The 20,634-nt window shown below is 39.6% G+C and overlaps 1 protein-coding gene across 2 annotated transcripts in view; it reads left to right on the top strand.

Moving 5' to 3' along the window:
* Trim24 (tripartite motif containing 24) overlaps positions 1–19,597 on the top strand; it is a 99,562-nt gene extending 79,965 nt beyond the window's left edge. For both annotated transcript variants that reach the window (XM_028889348.2, XM_028889347.2), the window contains exons 12-19: positions 1,878–2,013; positions 4,645–4,717; positions 6,135–6,303; positions 7,806–8,134; positions 8,820–8,952; positions 11,091–11,165; positions 15,010–15,159; positions 15,786–19,597. In XM_028889348.2, coding sequence (XP_028745181.1) covers positions 1,878–2,013; positions 4,645–4,717; positions 6,135–6,303; positions 7,806–8,134; positions 8,820–8,952; positions 11,091–11,165; positions 15,010–15,159; positions 15,786–15,995 — 1,275 coding nt within the window. In that variant the 3' untranslated portion in view covers positions 15,996–19,597. The remainder of the gene's footprint in view (positions 1–1,877; positions 2,014–4,644; positions 4,718–6,134; positions 6,304–7,805; positions 8,135–8,819; positions 8,953–11,090; positions 11,166–15,009; positions 15,160–15,785) is intronic.
* The last annotated feature ends 1,037 nt before the right edge of the window (positions 19,598–20,634 follow it).

The raw sequence follows: 20,634 nt of genomic DNA, 5'->3' as shown, positions 1-20,634 counted from the left end.
AAGTGTCAATAAATCTAGATTTAATTTAAGGTTTATTGGTTTCTCAGGTATTTCTTAAAGCTTAGTTTTATTCTTTAGAAATAAAATGTGTAAAATTAGAAGTTCTAACACTTGGACATACAGAAGAATGTTTTTCCGGACTCTGACATTGAAGATGTTTGTAGATGATACATCATAGAATCAAGGCTGGGAAAGGAGGGAGTAGGGTTAAAGAATAATTGGTATGTTTCCGACTAGAATGTGGTGAATAAGAGTCGAGTGAATTCTGGAAATGTAAGGTCCAGGAATAGGCAGTGATTCCCTTTGTAGCCGAACAGCAGATGTCTACTTGAGCATATTGCCGCAGAGAGTGAACCCTGGGTCCTTGCATGTTTAAATTAAGTAATGAGTCAAACCTTAGGGTCTTTAACTTTGACAAGTGACTTTTTAAAATCTTTCTAAAGGCAGAAAATACAATGTCCTGCTGCTGCTTCTCCATACCTTCATCATTTGTTTTCCCTTTTATTTTTTAAAATTTTATTTGTTTATGTGTATGAGTGTTTTGCCTACATGTATGTCTATGCATCACAAGAGTGCTTGATGCCTTTGGAGGCCAAAGAAGGGGGTCAGGACCCTTGAAACTGGAGTTACAGACAGTTGTGAGCTGCCGTGTAGGTCCTGGGAATAGAACCCCTGTCCTCTAGAAAAGCAATCAGTGAATGCTTTTAACTGCTGAACTATCCCTTCATCCCTGTATTCCCTGTTTTCAAGGTTAGGTAATCTCAATGTCATGATGTACCTACAACCAAACATGAAACATTTACATTTGTGAAGTATTTTATACATTTTTATTGGAAGGAATAATCTGTACGATTATGAAAGAACTTTTAATTTTTCTTTGATTTTTTTTTAATGCAAGTTGATCAATTATTACTTCCTGATGATTTGCATTATTAATCTCACAAGTCATTTCAGTTTTTATAATGCATATATTCTAAATGGGTAGAGTTTACTTTTTTATGTATATATCAGATGTATGAAAACTTAGTCTAAATTTTAGGTTTTATCTTGCTTTTAGGATTATTCCGCAATATAATTTTTTTTCATTACATTAAGAAACCGAATCCTTTATGCACCATCTGAAAATTAGTGACTAAAGTGGTACCTAAGAATATTACGGTACAAATGACCTTGTCTGCTTCCAATCCCTCAGCTCCCACCACCATAAAAGAGAGAGTTTATAGAAAATGAAATCTTCCTTCCTTCCTTTCTGCTGTATTATTTCATTATGCACAGTCTATGCCCTGACCATAGGACACAGCTCTCTTAGAGAACCCGAATTGAGAAAGGGTAGAAATGCATGAAGGAATTGTGTATGTTCTTAGGAAACGTGGGTGTATTTAGTCATCACAGAGTATTTGTGTTTCAAGCATGACACTCTAATTTAGAGTGTGTGTGTGTGTGTGTGTGTGTGTGTGGTGTGTGTGGTGTGTGTGGTGTGTATACACATGCACGATGTGGTGCATGTGTCCTCAGTATATTTACTGTGGGTAGAATGTAAAGAATAAACTTTGATTTTAACTTGTTGATGGGGGAAATCATCTAGCAGAACTTCACAGTTTGTGTCTGACTTGATAGTACTTAGAACCAAAAGGAAAAAGGAAAGAAAAGGCTGGATTGGTGGTGCAGCCTTTGTTCCAGTATTTGGGGAGTAGAGACAAGCAGATCTATGTGAGTTCAAGGCCAGCCTGATTTACAAAGCAAGTTCCAGGACAGTCAGGGCTAGACAGAAACCCTGTCTCAAAGATAAAATTTAAGATTGAAGTTTTCTTGTAAATTTAAAGTGGTTTTTAGTTTGCAAAGATAATTTGTTCTGAAATAATTTATTCTCTTGGAAGATTGATTGTTCAAGTACTATCATGTTGGACAATATTGCAAGGAAAGATACAAGTGTAGATCATGGCCAGCCAAGACCTCCATCAAACAGAACAGTGCAGTCACCAAATTCATCCGTGCCGTCTCCAGGCCTTGCAGGTAAAGCCACCTTTTGGATTTGTAAATGTTTGCTAGTCTTTACTCATATTTTTACTCATAATGATTAAAAATTCTTCTCTGCCTCATTTTTGGTTGTGGGCGGGAGGTTCTGCCTAGCTTTTAAAATGATAATGATAACTGTATCTTGAGGCTTCCTTTTCTATATATTTTATGTGTATATGTATTTCCTCCTGTATGCCATAGTGCGCATGTGGAAGTCAGAGGACAACTTGGAGTTGATTTTCACCTTCTACTAAGTGGGGCTTCAAACTCAGATTGTCAGGCTTGGTGACAAGTGATTTGATCTACTGAGCCCACCTGGCCATCCTGAGTTTTTATACCATGTAAAATTAGTACTCTTCACAAAGAAAGAAGCAAAGGTTAAACTTTTGTACTTCTTCAGTTTCAGCAAAATTTATTGGCATTACAGGAACCAATGAGCAAATTTTTATCATACCCTCATTAATAAATATAGTTGCCTATATTTATTAATCTGTATATTGATGTGGTCTCTTCTAAAATGTAATTTCTCTAGAGTCAAATTTTATTAATAAAATACACAAGAAGAGAGCAGTCTTTGGTGGTTTGTTTTTTCATTGTTGTTTAGTTGTGTTTACAATGGCTTAATATAAGGAGGTTGAGAGATGCCTCAGTGGTTAAGAGCACTTCCTGTTCCTGCAGCATACTAGCTTTTCCAGCACCCACATAGTGGCTTACAACTGCCTTTATACTGTAATTTCAGTGCTGACCTCCTCGAGTGTTGCATGCAATTCACATAAAAGTAAATGTTTTAAAAAATAATATTTTATAACCCAGGCGGTGGTGGTGCACACCTTTAATCCCAGCACTTGGAAGGCAGAGGCAGGTGGATCTCTGTGAGTTCAAGGCCAGTCTTGTCTACAGAGTGAGTTCCAGGACAGCCAAGATTACACAAAGAAACTCTGTCTCAAAAAACATTAATAATAATAATAATAATAATAATAAATATTTTATATACTACTTGTTTCCTCCAAGAAACACTCCAGATATTACTCCTGGAAACTTGACATAGCAGGTATCTCTTGTGTGACTTCCTGAGGAGACATGAACAGAAACATCCAGATAATGTGCTGGTGACAAGCCAGAGAAAGAATTGCATTCAAGTCTAGCGTGGTGACCCAGTGAGCTCACCACACCCTGCCACGGTGGTTGATAGCTCGCAAAGCCGACTCCTGGGAGCCATCTGCATAGTTGGCCCTCCACCAAAGAATCTCTTTTGCCCCAGCACTTGCCTATGTAAATGTCCTAACTTTCTGAGCCTTAACTTCTTGAGCATCCAGAATTTTGAAAAGTTTCATTAGCCTCGTATTTGTCCGCATCTTCCTGAGTCCCTTTTCCCTGGAGGAGAGACTGTTTGAGTTCTGAGGAAGTTAACCGTACAACAACAGCATCTACGTGGAATAATGGAAAGGAGTGAACTTAATTTTTCTGCAGTGTGACCAAAAAAATAAAGTGGTTACAAAATTTAAGTGGAGATTCTTATTTTAAACATGAATTACAATCAAATAAACGACAAGTACATCTGAATAAATTAGGATGTACTTGGTGCTGTTGAAAGACACAGAAACAGGTATTTCCTACATGGTAAAGGCATCCAACAAAACAGACTAAACAAAAATGTTTCCTCTCTCCAGTCATCATGAGAAGAGTCTAAACAGTATTTGGTTTCTTACTACTGAATTAACCAAGATTTGAACTGTGACAATACCATTGATGGAAATGTCATCAGATACCTTCATAGGTACTGATAGTGTAACTTGACAAATCATTTCTGAAGGCATTATGGCAATTATCCTAAGACTAACATTTATCTACTATGGACTGCCAGACCCTGGACAGATTACCATATAACCTATACTGCCTCCAGAGTATAGATTTTACTTAATATTATTACCCTTACTTACATGTGTCTGTACACATGTATATAAGTGCCACAGCGTGCACATGGAGGTCAGAAGACAGCTTATAGGAATCTATTCTCTTTTTCTACCACGTGTGGGTCCTGGGGATCTAGATTAGGTCATTAGACTTGGCAGCAAGTCATTCCATCTCCTGAGCCATCTCAGCAGCCTGAGCATAGACCCTCTGTTATGATAGCAGTTCAGAACCTCTTTTTTTTTCTTTTTTTTTCCAGTTGCTTCACATCAGAATCTAACTTTCACTTCTCCCACTAATTGTTCTCATTTGGTTCCAGGGATTGAGCTCAGGTTGTCAGGGTTGCTGACCAGTGCCTTAAACCTCTAAGCCATTCTGCCGTCCCCTGACCACCTTATATATTAATCTTTTGTCTTCTGTAGTTCTCACTGGCACTGTAATCCTCTACTCTACTGCAGGATAGACTTGATGAAGATGTTTTACTAGTACTTCAGGTTGAGAGTATGGAGATGGCCAGTGATGCTCAGACCTTCTACTGCCCAGAAGGCAGTAGTACCATGACTATAAACTTTTGGTGTAACAAAATATTAAAGATATGCTTATTGTTTCATAGAATTTTATTGGATGTTCCTGGTTTTGGTATAATTTAAGTAAACACACTCAACAAACCTGAACACATAATTGTTAATTCACTTATGTCTATTTCCTCCTCCTCAGGACCTGTTACTATGACTAGTGTCCATCCCCCAATACGTTCACCTAGTGCCTCCAGTGTCGGGAGCCGAGGAAGGTAAATAGATTTAACCATATTTACTGGTATAGTCTTTCCTCAGTATCTACAGAGAATTGGTTCCAGGACCCATCTCAGTATACTAAAGCCTGCAGATGCTCAAGTCTTTTACGTGGTACAGAATTTGTATGTGACTTGCACATACATACATATGTGTATGCTTTAAATCATCTCTTAGTTACTGATAGTGCCTAATACAATGTGATTGTCTTGTAAAACTTGTTATATTACATTGTCTAGAGAATAACGACACCCACCCCCACCCCCCAAATAGTCTGTACATGTTCAGTTACAGGCCTGTTCCCTCCCATCCTGTGAAGGAAGGCCATGGACATGAAGAGCCATCTAACTGCATAAATAGCTTATAGTTGTCCGTGTTTTGATACTCGGTGCATCTTTTTTACTGTTGATTTTTAACTAATATTTCAATACAACAGAGTGGTTAAACTAGTACAACTTTAATCTTTAAAGATAGGAAGTATTTGTCTAAATGCTAAAAATAAGATAGTATTTGACATGCTAGCAAAGACAGAAGTAATTATAGTAATATGTAGATAAATTTAGGAAAAAGCAATATTTTCCTTATTGGTTTTTTTGTTGTTGTTGTTGCTGCTGCTGCTGTTTTGTTTTGAGACAGGCTATCACATGGTTAGGAACTCACTAATAGATGGGGCTGGCCTCTTAACTTCTGACAATGCCCATGCCTCTGTCTCTGAGTGAAGAAGCAATCTTTCCTTCATTGTTCTTTGACTTAGAATGATTAAACATTGGTTCTAATTTAAAAGAAATTATTTACAATTAAGTTCCTTCTTTAAGTTGATATTTAATTCTGCCCTCATTGTGTTTGAAGTTACTTCTAGAGGTAAACCCTGTTGTTTGGTTTTTGGTTTTTGGGTTTTTAAAAATCATCTGAAAGCAGCATTCTCCATGAGGAAGTTGGCCTATAGTCCCATAAGAACAGACTGGCTAATGGTGCAAAGTTTCTGTCCAGCTACTCCCTTTAAAGAGCAACCACCAACAAATGATATTCTAGTGTCTTAACACAAACTGTGCATGAAGGCCTGGAGTTCTTGTTGTCCCTAGAGTTCTTGTGACTAGACAGGGAATTGGGAAAGAGTAAAACGATGTTAGTTCTAAGACCCCAGATCTAGCTGAGCAGTTGGAGAGCCTAAGAATACTTAAATTAGGTTTTACTTATCTTTTCAGATACATGATAAATCTATTTGAAAGCTTAGTCTGTAGGCCTTTCTGGTATCAAGGAAATCGGTGTTAATACCACAATTGTATTTTAACATCATTCACTGCTGATATAAAATGTGGTTATTCTTGTGAAGTTACATTATTCCAGGATGTTCTTCAGTTTACTACTTTTTAGGTTGTCTAATTTTGTATCCCCTTCTTCCTTTCTCCTTCACAGCTCTGGCTCTTCCAGCAAACCAGCAGGAGCTGATTCTACACACAAAGTCCCAGTAGTCATGTTGGAGCCAATCCGAATAAAACAAGAAAACAGTGGACCACCTGAAAATTATGATTTTCCTGTTGTTATAGTAAAACAAGAATCGGATGAAGAATCTAGAACTCAAAATGTAATTACATCAGTGCTTACAGTACTCTTCCCATTTAAGAGGCAAGGAAAGGGTAGTCCTGATACAGCACCCACAAAGTAGACTATAGTATGAGAACAGAAGCTCCACAGGCATCTGTGGAGGGGAAAACCCTATGGACAGTAGTCAAAGGATCTTACAGCCCCATGGAGACTGGCATTAGTAATGGGTACCAAGAGAATTCAGTAAACTGCAAGAGGTTTACTGTAATAATGGAGATAAACTAGGCACACTAGTGTGTGCTTCCGATTCCAGCTCCTCAGAGGCTGGGGCAGAATTCCCACATTACATTAAAAAAAAGAAGAGGAAGGAGAAAGGAAAGACAAGACTGTAGAACAAGCTCAATTTTCCAACTTAGACTGATTGATTGATTTTGTTTATATGAATGTCTTGCCTGCCTGTGTGTCCACCACATGTGTGTCTGATGTCTGTACAGGTCTGTACAAGGTGTGGGACTGGAGTTACAGGTGATTGTGAGTGAGCCACCATGTACGTAGTGGGAACTGAACCCTAGTTCTCCACTGAGCTAGCTCTCTAGACATGAAACTAAAAATATTTTAAATTACATTTTATTTTTAATGTGTGTGGGCGGGGGTGGGGGGGTGGGGGAGGTGTCAGAGGGCATGTGGAAGTCAAGACAACTTGCTGAACTAGAGTCTCTCCTACTCTGGAAGTTCCAAGGAGTGAACTCAGGTTTTCTGATAACCTTTTCCCACTAAGCCAACTTGTTGTCCTGGAACAAATTAAATTTGGAAATAACTACCTCCAAAGAATGTCTATGTTTAATTATATCCACATTTGTTACTTTCAAATTTCAGAAACAAAATTTAAAGGAGATATTTTAAATAAAAGCTTATGGTTTTGATTAGGAATTTTCACCATCCTAGGGTCAAACACAGAATTTAGTTTCATTCTGGCAGAATAATATTTGTGTCTGTATTAGTTACACTTTCTGTTGCTGTGATGAAATACCGTGACCAAAAGCAGCTCGGGGAGGAAAGAGTTTATTTAGCTTATTCTCCCACTTCGCAGTTCCTCAAAGGATGGCAGGACAGGAACTCAAAACTGGTCAGGAATTTGGAGGAAGGAGCTGGTGCACAGGCCATGGAGGGGCGCTGCTTACCGGCTTGTTGAGCCTGCTTTCTAATAGAACCTAGGACCACCAGCCCAGGGATGGCACCACCCACAATGGGCTGGACCTTCCCCCATCAATTACTATTAAGAAATGCCCTACAGGCTAGCCTACAACCCGATCTTATGGAGGCATTTTCTAAATTGAGGATCCCTCCTCTCAGATGACTTCAGCTTGTCAAGTTGACATAAAACCAGCCAGCACAGTGTCTGAAATGTAATTTGAATTAGTAGCTTCAGTAAACCATCTTTAAAGTTCATGTGATTGACTTCCACACTGCCCACTTTGTCTTTAAAAGATTACTTTCAAAACATGCATGCATATATAAATAATGTTCTCTCTTTGGTTGCAGACTAACTATCCAAGAAGTATACTTACTTCCCTCCTCTTAAACAGTAATCAGAGCTCTGCTTCTGAGGAAGCTATGTTAAGATCTGATGCTCCTGATAGCACAGGAGATCAACCTGGACTTCATCAGGAAAATTCCTCAAATGGAAAGCCTGAGTGCCTGGATGCCTCCCAGAAGTCCCCTGTGCATGTCGGGGAGACAAGGAAGGAGGATGACCCCAATGAAGACTGGTGTGCAGTTTGTCAAAATGGAGGGGAACTCCTTTGCTGTGAAAAGTGTCCTAAAGTATTCCACCTCACTTGTCACGTGCCCACATTGACAAATTTCCCAAGGTAAAACTACTCTCTCTGAAGTATAAAGCGTGTTGTTAGGAGTGTGGCATAGTGCTAGAGCTTCTTGGCTAGCATACACATGGCCCAGAGTGCTGTTCCCCACTGCTGCAGGGAAATAGAAAAAGTCACAGCACTTTAGAGGAAAGTGGATGTAATTGGAAGCAATGACATGGGAGTGGAAGGAGAGAATAAAGGGAGAGGGGGAAGAGAGGGTAAGGTGGGAGGAAGAGCTTTTTAAATGTAACAGTCGATACAAATATTTGACAATTGTTAATAACACAAAACCTTTATAAAGATTAAATTCCATTTGGCACAAATGCATACTTGAAAGTCCCTAACTCTGATCTACAGTTCGCTGCTTCCTAGTGTTTGTGCTTCTCAGAAAGCTCATCTGTTGTGATAAATAATGGGCTCTAGCTGGCCTTGGTGGCATGGAGGAGACAGAGAGGGGAGGATCAGAAGTGTGATGTTTAGTCAGACTTTAATACTACTAACTTCTTAGACCTTTGCATCAAATTTCTGCCATTTCTTCTCCATACTGCTTTGTACCTAGTAGTAAGTGATAAATAGGCAGAGAATAAAACCCATGCCAAAGAAACATGTCATAGATGGCCTGCAGGTGGTGGGAAGGGTGGGAAAGAGAGACCTGATATACTCAGAACTCAAAGGTACGTTATCCCAACAGTGGAGAATGGATTTGTACTTTCTGCCGAGACTTATCTAAGCCAGAAGTTGAGTATGATTGTGATGCTCCCAGTCACAACTCAGAAAAAAGGAAAACTGAAGGCCTTACTAAATTAACGCCAATAGATAAAAGGGTAAGTTTTTGAACATTTCCACACTAGGTTATTAATTAGTATTTTTGTTGCATGTGTTGATTTTTATACTGAATTCTTTGTCCTTTAAATCTTTCCTTTTCCCCCTTTCCTTCTACACGCAGAAGAATACAAATTTTAAATAATCAATAGCAAGCTGTGTGTGTGTGTGTGTGTGTGTGTCTGTCTGTCTGTCTGTCTGTCTGTCTACACTCGTGTGGGATCTAACTCATGCCTCTACACATGGAGGCCAGAGGTTGACCTAACATATCTTTTTTGCTTTCCACTTTTTTGTTTGTTTGTTTGTTTTTTTGTTTTTTCAAGGCAGGGTTTCTCTGTGTAGTTTTGGTGCATGTCCTGGATCTCGATCTGTAGACCAGGCTGGCCTTGAACTCACAGAGATCTGCCTGGCTCTGCCCCCCATCTTATTTTTGAGACAAGGCCTGTCTCTGAACTTGAAGTTCCCAGGGCTAGGCTGTCACTTCTTTCCTCCTCCTCTCTCACACTAGAGTTACAGCTGGATGCCATCATGCCTGGCTTTTTTACTTAGGTGCTAGGGATCCAAATCTGGGTTCTTGTGCTTACATAGAACTGTAGCTTCTTAATTAAACACAAGAAAACTTAATTAGGTAATTTAAAATACTATACTTGAACAGAATGAACTGTATGTCCTTCGTAGATAGAGCTGGGCTTTGATTTGGGAGGGGTAGTGCTAGAAGACAGCCTCAGGTGAATTTATTCTTTAAACATAATCTCTCATTGCTCTGGGGTTTAGGGATCAGGGGAGGCTGCCTGGGCGGTGAGCCCTAAGGTGCCACCCTTCTCCACATCTGTACTGCTGGGATTTTAAGGATGCAGCAGCGCATCCAGCTTTCTTACACTCCATCTTGGAACTCAGTCCAGGCACTCCTCACTCTGCTGACTGCCCACCTAAAGCTTGGCTTTTTTCTTTTTTTTTTTTTTTTTTTTTTTTTTTAACGTGAGGACACACTCTGTAGGTCAGGCGAAACTAGAACTGTCTGTGTGGCATATGCTAGCCTTGAGTTCACAACTTTGCAAGTATCTGTGATTACAGGTCACCATGCCCAGCTTTGTTTTTGATTTTTGTTTTTGTTTTTTTTTTAATTTGAGACAGGGTGTCACTGTTAGTAGAGTCTGTCATCAGATGGTGATCCTCCTGCCTCAGCTTCCCATCCGTGGGTTTATAGGAATGAGATATAATGCCTAGCTTTAGTCTAAGCTTTTAAATTTTGCCTACTTTAATTTTTGTCCTGTTTTATTTTCTATCACTAATTGATTTTGTTTCTCAGACTCTTTTGAAAATTGACAGCATTTTATAAAAGAATAAGTCATGCAGTGGTATCACATGCCTTTGATCCCAGCACTCAGGAGACAGAGGCAGGTGGATCTCTGTGAGTTCCAGGACATCTTGGGCTACACAGAGAAGCTATGTCTCAACCTCCCCATCCTCCCCCCCCCAAAAAAAAGAAACAATCTGAGAATTGGCGTGTAGTACAGGGAACCTGCTCGTGTTGCCAGTACTGTGGATGTTCACGGGGCACTGCACTGCTTCCTCCAGTGACTGTTGATTCACACAGCTGGGCACTGCACTGCTTCCTCCAGTGACTGTTGATTCACACAGCTGGGCACTGCACTGCTTCCTCCAGTGACTGTTGATTCACACAGCTGGACTAGAATGATGGGGGCGGGGGGCAGTTTCGTCTTGAGGAATTCGAAATGTGTGTTTTCTAGTGAGATTGGTTTATTGACCTAATTACAGGAACTCTCCTATCCATATTTCCTAAGTTGTTAGTTAATGGAATACAAAACTCAAAGATTGAGTGTCTGTGTCTGTCTTCCTTCACTCCTTTCTTTTTTGTTTAGGTTTTTGGTTTTTCTAGACAGGGTTTCTGTGTAGCCCTGACTGTCCTGGTACTCGGTCTGTAGACCAAGCTGGCCTTGAACTCAAAGAGATCTACCTGCCTCCTGAGTGCTGGGATTAAAGGTGTGCGCCAGCACTGCCTGGCTAGATTCAATGTTTCTTATGTATTCCTCAGGCTTTAATTTTTATTCTGAGGCCTGTGAATGTTTTAGGAAATAAGCTATGATTTCATTGTTTTATTATTTGTGTTTTTCACTAGAAATGTGAACGCCTGCTTCTGTTTCTTTACTGCCATGAAATGAGCCTGGCTTTCCAAGACCCTGTTCCTCTAACTGTAAGTATTAGTGTCATTTGTACTTGTTTACATGGTCGGATAATTTTTTTTTTAATTTGATTTCTGAGAACCTGATTTCTTTATCATTTCAATAATTTCTTGTATCTAATACAATTTTTTTTTTTGTGGGTGGTCCTGTGAGGGAGTATGTGCAGGTATTGGGCGGGGTGGGGCAGAGATCAACCTTGAATGTGGTTTTATGAGACAGGATCTCTCTGTGGGATTTAGGACTCATGGATTAGTCCAGGCTGGCTCTCCAGTAATCCACAGGAATCTTCCTGTCTCTGCTTCCTTAGGGCTAGCTTTCTAAGTGTGTGCTGTCATGCCTGGGGTTTTACATGGGTGCTTGTGGTCAGATCATGTCCTCAGAGTGCATAGGAAGCACTTGGCTGACTAAGCATTCTCCCCAGACTCCTAATCCAGATCTTACACACACACACACACACACACACACACACACACACACACACACACACACACACACACTGCTTTCATCTTAAATACAAGCTAATTTTTGTTTTGTTTTGTTTTTGATTTTTGGAGACAGAGTTTCTCTGTGTAGCTTTGCACCTTTCCTAGAACTCACTCTGTAGACCAGGCTGTCCTCGAACTCACAGAGATTCTCCTGGCTCTGCCTCCCGAGTGCTGGGATTAAAGGCATGCGCCACCACCGCCTGGCTTTTTTTTTTTTTTTTTTTAAATTCATTTTTTTTAGTTGTCATAATGAAACCAAGTATTTTATATGCTGTTTTCAAACTTAGACATCATTTAGTTTGCTCATTTTCTCACCTTCACACACACACCCTCACTATCCTCGTAGGTCATCTTCTCCCATGATTCCCTTCCTCTCCCCAAGCCTTCTGCTTCCTTGTAGTACAGGTGTGTGCCTGCATTTATGTATGTGGGGGTTGGGGGTGCGGTGTTAAATCTAAATTCCACATAAGACAGGACAACATTTGTCTCTTGTTTTCCCACTGCCCTGTCTTGTCTCCTCTCTTCCACTTTAAGGCTCTTCCTCCTCCACATCGTCCACTCACATGCCGTATGTAGTATCTCTTTCTCTCTCATTGAGTTCACTTGACATGGTGATACCAAGTTTTATTCATCGTCCTACAAGTGACGTGATTTCACTAGACAGATGAATGTTAATGGCAGTTGGCTGATACTTTGTTTGTTTCTTGGATAACCTTCTCTTCCCACCCAGATTATTGCAAGTATGGAATAACTTTGGTACCTTTACAATATCAGAAAGCGTCCCATATCTAAACTATGTTCTCTGTCTGTGGCACCTGCAGCTCTCTCTGAAACTGAATAAATGGGCTTGTAGTTGGTTGGGTTTTCTAAGACTGGATCTCCTATTTCTCGGGTTGGCCTCAAACAGTGTAGAGGGGGAATGACCTTGAATTTCCTGACCCTCCCACCTCCACCTCCCAATTACATGTCTATTTGTGGTTTGTTGGGTTTTAAAAATTAATGCAAACTAGAAAGAAGAAAATTCATAAATAATTTAACTTGGGATAGTCAATTTCATGTTAGAAAATACTGCAGTTAAGCCCATTATTTTGTACAGTGAATATGTATCTCACTGTGTAGCTCTGGCTGGCCTGGGAGCCACTGTGTAGCCATGCTGGCCTGGAACTTGAAGGGATCCTGCTGTATCACCATGTCTATTTCTAATATTTAAGTTTTTGGAAGTAAGACTTTTCTTAGGGTGCTGTGGATTGAACCCGGGGCTTACATATCCAACTACTAAACTACAGCCCCAACCCAAAAAAGGAAATAAGTACTTGAGGAGAAAGGATCTTTCAAGCCCAAAAGAGGTGGAAGTTTGTGTTGCCAGTACATACTTAAAAATGTAACCCAAAATTGTTGCTTTTTATGATTCTGGCTTACCAGTAGCAACAGCCACAAGTTAACCCCCTTTTCTTGATGCAAATCATTTGATAAAATCATCTCATTAATCCTCTGAAATTGCCAGGATTATTCATTGGGAGTATAAACTGATTTTCAGCAGGTTTAACCTTTTCAAGGTCATGCTATTGAGTATCAGAACTGAGGATCAGGCCCTTCACTACTTGAAATAGTACAAAACAAAATCACTTTGATCCATCTTTTTTAAATGGGTATTTGTTTGCTTGTTTTAGAAACAGAGTCTTGCTCTGTAGCCTCTGATGACCTGGAACTCATAGAGATTCTCCTTGAATCTGCCTCCCCAGTGCTGGGATTAAAGACATGCACCACCACCACAAGCAGGCCTCTCCATCAGATTTATCAGATTTACCAGATAGCTTTGCTAGATACAGGAACCATGAACCATGCCTCACAATTGCTCAATTTCTTTCTTTCCTTCTTTCTTTCTTTCTTTCTTTCTTTCTTTCTTTCTTTCTTTCTTTCTTTCTTTCTTTCTTTCTTTCTTTCTTTCTTCTTCTTCTTCTTTTTTTTTTTTTTTTTTTGATATTGGATCTCAGTGTCTCACTATGTACCCCTGGCTAGCCTGGAATTTGCTGTATAAATCAGGCTGGCCTCCAACTCATAGATCTGCCTGCCTTTGCCTCCCAAGTGCTGGGATTAAAGGCATGCCCCACTATGCACATTTTAATAATTACTTTGTATTTAATAATGAAGAGGGAGCATATAGGAGATTTAAAAGGAAACACATGACGGCATTTTCCATTAAAACTCATTGCTAATTAGGTCATAGGGTACTTCTGATTTTAGTTTTCTGAGCAGCTCCATACTGATGTCCATAATGAATCGATTGATATCCCCACCAGCAGTGTAGAAGGTTCGCTTTTCCCATATCCATCAGCATTCCCCCCTACTCACCCCCCTACCGTGTGTGTGTGTGTGTGTGTGTGTGTGTGTGTGTGTGTGTGTGTGTGTGTGTGTGTGTGTGTGTTCATTAACGGTAACGGTTCTGACTGGGGTAGAATCTCAATGTAATTTCAGTTTTTACTTTCCTGATAGCTAAGGTTATTAAACATTTTTTTTCTTAATGTCTATTGCCCATTTATACTTACTTCATCTCTTCTGATTTATATGTTCAGAGGACACTACAACAGAGATGCTTGCACATTCACATTTATTATAGCACTGTTCACAATAGCTGATAGACTAAGCCTAGTTGTCTATCAGCAGGTGAATAGATTTAAAAAATACTGTGTGTTTACATAATGAATTTTTAGTCTACTATAAAGAATTAAATTATGTCATTTTCTAGAAAATAGATTCAAATAGAGATAATCCTATGAAACAAAATGCAGAAGATGTTGCATATTTTCTCTCAATTATGGGTCTTCTGGTATTCCATACGCATCTATGACATAAAGCTGATGGGATCTGGGCATTTAGGAGGGGAGACTGGGGATAGGAGAGGGGGAATGTGGGCTAAAGGGAAGAGGGGGATATGGTCATGATACATTATATACATATGCCCAACACTGTGTACAGTGAATATATACCAATATGAAGTGTTCTGTTTTTAGAGAAAGTGCCACAAAACCTGTGTATGAAATACAGTAGGTACTTGAAAATGTTGATGAGGCCGGGCGGTGGTGGCGCACGCCTTTAATCCCAGCACTTGGGAGGCAGAGGCAGGCGGATCTCTGTGAGTTCGAGGCCAGCCTGGGCTACCAAGTGAGTTCCAGGAAAGGCGCAAAACTACATAGAGAAACCCTGTCTCGAAAAACCAAAAAAAAAAAAAGAAAGAAAATGTTGATGAACAGATTGGCTTGTTGATTTTGTTTTTCACCAGTGACAAAATAATGTGAAGAAAAGTAGCATGTGTTATAGGACCAGGTGCAATTTACTTATTTATATTATAATAATTCATTTGTTTTATAAGGTGCCTGATTATTATAAAATAATTAAAAACCCAATGGACTTGTCAACCATCAAGAAAAGACTTCAGGAGGATTATTGCATGTATACAAAGCCTGAAGATTTTGTAGCTGATTTCAGATTGATCTTTCAGAACTGTGCTGAATTCAATGAGGTGAGATGGGGAGAGGCGACAGCAGTGTGAAGAGTAATCTTACCCCAGACAGCTCCAACAGTGAGGTGCCCCCAGTGTCTGGGCCTCAGCTTTGCCAGGGTATGAAGGAAGTTACTAGGAAGACTTAAGACACACTTGATTTGCAGTTTTATCATGTACTAAGTCCAAATGCAAGACACCTCATACCAAGATAGTTTAGAGTGTATATAAGGATTTACCATTCCTTCCTTTTATTTTGCAAACTGTGTACTTTTAGACTTTGATTTCTGTGCTTATCTTGAAATAATAAGAATGTACCAAAAGTTCCCATTTACCAATCTTCTAAGACCCTCGGAACTGTGTCTTTCTGTTGGTTCTGCTTGTTCTTCTGTTGTACCACATTTTTTTCATTCTTGAGATCCCTGTCCATGATGATCTTGTCATCTTGCTGATGTGATCTGTCCCTATCATCACCACCTCTTTTTCAAATGATTCAATAAAAAGTCTTAATTAGCTGGCCTTCTCAGACTTTATGTAGCCCCCACTAGCTGTATGCCAGAAAGGAACAGAATTGTGAGAGGTTATTTTTATTGAGTAAATTTGTTGGTCTTTTGGCTTTTAAATCCTATCTTTATTTTATCACACAGCCTGATTCGGAAGTAGCCAATGCTGGTATAAAACTTGAAAGCTATTTTGAAGAACTTTTAAAGAACCTTTATCCAGAAAAAAGGTTTCCAAAACTAGAATTCAGGAATGAACCAGAAGATATTAAGTTCAGTGATGACTCGGATGATGACTTTGTGCAGCCCCGGAAGAAGCGTCTCAAGAGCCTGGAGGACCGCCAGCTGGTTAAGTGAGCAGCTTCCGGCCATACACTCTCTAAGAAAATTTCCTTTCCAAAATAAAAACAAAACAAAACCTTGTCAGTGATTTAACACCGCTACAAAGGAGGGTTTGTGACCTCTTTGATCTGTGTTTGCTGTTTACTAGACTTTGGTTTTTAATAACCCATTTCTTTAACCTCTTGTCATTGGTAATTTAAAAAAGAGGAAATGTGTAGAAGAATAAAGGGAGGAAGAAAGATAGAAAAAGAAGAAACTGCAAAGAAAGAAAAGACATTCTTCCCACTTGGATTTCATGCAACAGTCGGGAATAAAAGCTACAATAGAAAGAAAATAGATTTTGAAGTAAGTTGAGATTTTAGTGTGATACGAGTGTGTGTGGTAATCCATTTTAGAATATTAATGCTACTACTCACTAATTATGGTCAACAATAAGAGTTAGGTTTACTGTGCTTAAAAGCAGCCCTCCCCAAACATGAGTGGGAAGAAGAGTCCTTTCCTGAGTGCCTGCTGGAAAGGTGTAGACAGATGCTCTTAAGACACCTAGTAGTGTCTATGTAAGATGGCAAATGCATTAAAGGAAATCAGGAAAAACAAATGTTTGCTTATTGGTTTTGTTCTTCTCTTGTCTGTTGGAGATGCTGGGCATAGCAGGTCTTCAAGGCCATTCTTTCATGGATTCCTAGATCTACCTTTTCTTCAGCTTCCTTTAAGGAAGTAAGTGTGCATGTTAGCTGTTGCTGTTGATTTTCCCCTACTGTGCAGGTGATGCTCATAGAGCAAGCCTCATTGTGTTCAGTGTGGCTCTTCTCTTGTTTGTTAGTTTTGGGGTTTTGTTTGTTTGTTTTATCGAGACAGGGTCTCACTATGTAGCCCTGGCTGTCCTGGAACTCACTGTGTAGACCAAGCTGGCCTTGAACTCAGAGATCCACCTGCCTCTACCTCCTGAGTGCTGGGATTAAAAGTGTGTGCCACTCTGCCCAGCTCACGGTATGGCTTTTAGTAGTACCGTCAAATATAAAATACAATAGGGTACACATGCAATATTTGATAGAAGATTTCTTCAACTTGTGCCCTGGTGGCCACCCAGTTTAAGTTCCCTGAAAGGGCTTTCATCTGTCTTTATCATTTCAAGTGGAAAGTATGTTGTGGGGTTTGGAAGAAATCAATTGTGGGGGGTGGTATAAGTGGGAAAAAATATTTTTTTCTGAAGCATCTGTTTGCTGGCCCTCTGCTCACTCGTTTTTTGTTTTTAACAGAACTCTATATTTTATCATTGCTCTGCCTTAGTTTAGAATTTAATTTTCTTTTTGGGAGAGAGAAAAAATTTATTCCTTTTGCTTGTTTGGTTTTTGTTGTTGTTTTGTTTTTTTAGGGGGGAGGGGGGCTGAGATGAACAAAGCACCAATGAGATTAAGATAGAATAAAATCATTGTACCATTGTACTAGCCCAATACTTGACAAATACAAGGGCATCTTTAGTTTGCCATAGCAAACTTGAGTGTTAAAGCTTTTTAATTGTTTGACTAGAAACAATTTTTTCTTTGGGTTGACGGAAGAAAACACAGCTGGCATGAGGATGTGTTTGGTTGCATTGCCTCCCATGAATTAAAATGTAGCTGGAAGTACCAGCACTTGGAAGATGGAGGCAGGAGAATCAAAAGTTCAAGGTCATCTTACATAGCCAGGTTTAGGCCAGACTTATGCTATATGAGACCCTGTTTGGGTGGGGGCAAAGACGATGATTCCTATCCATGTCACATTTCTGAGATTGTTAGCTGGAGAATGTTGTGTGCATACCTTATTAGCAATAGTTTCCCATTCTCTAAGTAAACAATCTATAATCCAGTTATGTATTGTAACAGTCTTAATCAGTTTTCTAAATAATGTGTTATATGGTGATATTTGTTATGGTGATTTGAATGTGCAGCTGACATTTGTTGTTCAAACACAGTCTGAACAAACTGACAATATATAGACCCTTGGAAGTGGGGTTCAGTTCGGTCTGGCCTTGAACTCTGGTCCTTCTACCTCTACCTCCCTGGTGCAGGGATTAAAGTAGTGTGCCACCATGCCCTCGGCTTTGGGGTTTTTGTTTTGTTTTGTTATTGGGGGAAGTGGATGATATACATACCTTAAAACTTGTATGGTTAAGTCCAGCATTTAGAGTGTAACAGCTGCAGAACCTTCTCTTTTTTTTTTAATATTTTAAAGATTTATTTATTTTATTTCACATGTATGCTTGTTTGCCTCCATATATATCTGTGCGCCGTGTATGTGCCTGGTGCCCACCCACTAGGCTAGAAGAGGGTGTTGGATACCCTGGAACTGGCATTACAGAGGATGGTCAGCCACCATATGGGTGCTGGGAACCAAACCTGGGTCCTCTGTAAGAGCAATAAATGCTCTTAACCACTGAGCCATCTCTCCAGCCCCAGCTGTGGAACTTTGGGCAATACGTTTCTTTTTGCTATCTTAGAATACTGTTCTCTGGTAGACTGTCTTCCATACTTGTCACTTGAGTTAAAGCAGTACTTACGTAAATTATTTTGAGAATTACCACTAAGGGGGAGGCAGGGCTTCAATAAGGTAAACATAATTTTTATGTATTTCAGCCAGAATGTCTACTAATACACCCCAAACAGTCACTATTAGAGTCTATGCCATAGTAACCTTTCAAAATAATGTTACATTTCATCATTACAAGTTTTTGCTGAATCAAAGACAGTTCAGAACCATGTTTCATGTAATGATACATAATATATTATCAAAAGTAAATGTCTTGTTTTTTTTTTCTATAAGTAACACTATTGTCATGATCTCTAAGTCTCATGACCTGATCATTGAAAGTAACAATGTGTTCAGGTGGATCCAAGCTAAATCGTCATAAACTCTTAACAGAAAAACAGTCGAACTCTACCCCACATTAGTAAGAAAATAAAATGTTCATTATGATTAATCAGCCTTGATCTAAACTTATTCCAGCGTTTACCTCTGAGAGCCCTGGATCAACGTTCTCCTGCCACAGACATAATGTTCTTGCAGAATGTGACCATTACCTTTGGCAGAGGTTTATAGATATGGAGACCACACTGGGGGTGGGATTTACTTAACTCCAACTCAAAGCTTTCCCGTGTGCCAAGCACCTGGTCTCTCTGGCAGTAGGGAAACTCCCATAGACAGCGACTTGCATGGTCAAGGCAGAAGCATAAATGGACTGAGCAGTAATAAAGGCAAATGACACCTTCACATCAGTGGCTGGCAGTGTGGTCCCCCGCAGTCACAGGCCTGTAACTTGAGAACACTGTCAGAAAGGCCCCTCCCGCCAGGATGGTGAATACACTGCCAATTCCTCATTTAGAAGGTACATTTGCAGTTCACTGCTGTTACCAGTGTGTACATTTTTTATATTGTTGAACATGTATAGAAGGCTCTCCTTTTGCTGAGGCCTGATCCAAACTAATTTGAGTTGCTTCCTGAGAACCAAAAGATTTTGAGTTGCAATTGAAAGTGTCGTAAAAAGAAAGTTGTATTCATTTCCTGTTTATCTAAAGTCCATATGAATGAGGGAAATAGAGTGATTGGTTGGTCATTAAAATTGTGAATGTGACCCTGAATTCAGTTACTGTATTTTTTTTCAACCAAATAACCGTGCCATAGTTAAGTATTTTATAGTTCCATGTAAACTAATAATTGATAATGCTGCATTTATTTTGCCTTGGGTGGGAACTCTGTCATAATTCCCATACAGGTGACTTATGTTCCTGCAATAGTCAGGTCACAGGCTTCTCCATGGAGGTTCCACAAGATGGGAAGAACATCTGAAGCAACAGGAATTGGAGACTTTGTTTTTTGTTTCTTCAGGGATTAGTGCTTTGGATATCCTAAAAATTAACTGGTAGATTTTTTTACTGTGACTGTTTTACCGCAGCAGAGACTTTGGTAATGGAAGACTTGATGAAGAAATGCCTTTTCGTAGTATTTGACCTAGTGTGAGCCTGTAATCTTAGCCCTCATCTATTCTTGTAACTGCAGCACTGTTCCCTGTAGGGATGTGGTGTGGGCCATAAATAACAGGAAAACTCTTCAATTCTAAGACATATTTCCTTGACCTGCACAAGATAAACCAAGAAAAAAGTGACAAATAGGAAAAAAGAAACACTCTAGTATTTTCCTCCTTGGAAGTAGATTTTTAACTGGTTACCTAACCCAGTCTCTTTAAAGGGTCTACTAAGGACAGTTTAAGAAGGCCACCCCAGGCCGGAAGCAGTGCACGCCTTTGATCCCAGCACTCGGGAGGCAGAGCCAGGCGGATCTCTGAGAGTTCAAGGCCAGCCTCGTCTACTGAGCAAGATTCAGGAAAGGCGCAAAGCTACACAGAGAAACCCTGTCTGGAAAAACCAAAAAAAAAAAAAAAATCATATTCATTTTATCTTAAAATTGTGGAAAGTATGATATTCAGAAGCGATAACATTTTAAAGTCACCACTGGACTTTTTAAATATTTCTGTATTTTGTGTATACTGGTGTCTTGCTTGCATCTATTCATTCATCTCTGTTCCATAAGCATGAGGTACGGACATTGTGAACTACCACGTATGTGCTGGGAATTGAACCTGGTTCCTCTAGAAAAGCACTGAACCATCTCTCCAGCC

The sequence above is a fragment of the Peromyscus leucopus genome, chromosome 3, assembly GCF_004664715.2.
Source record: "Peromyscus leucopus breed LL Stock chromosome 3, UCI_PerLeu_2.1, whole genome shotgun sequence".
Lineage (NCBI taxonomy): Eukaryota > Metazoa > Chordata > Mammalia > Rodentia > Cricetidae > Peromyscus > Peromyscus leucopus.
The sequence above is the reverse complement of the archived record's forward strand: the minus strand, read 5'-3'. Positions and strand labels throughout refer to the sequence as shown.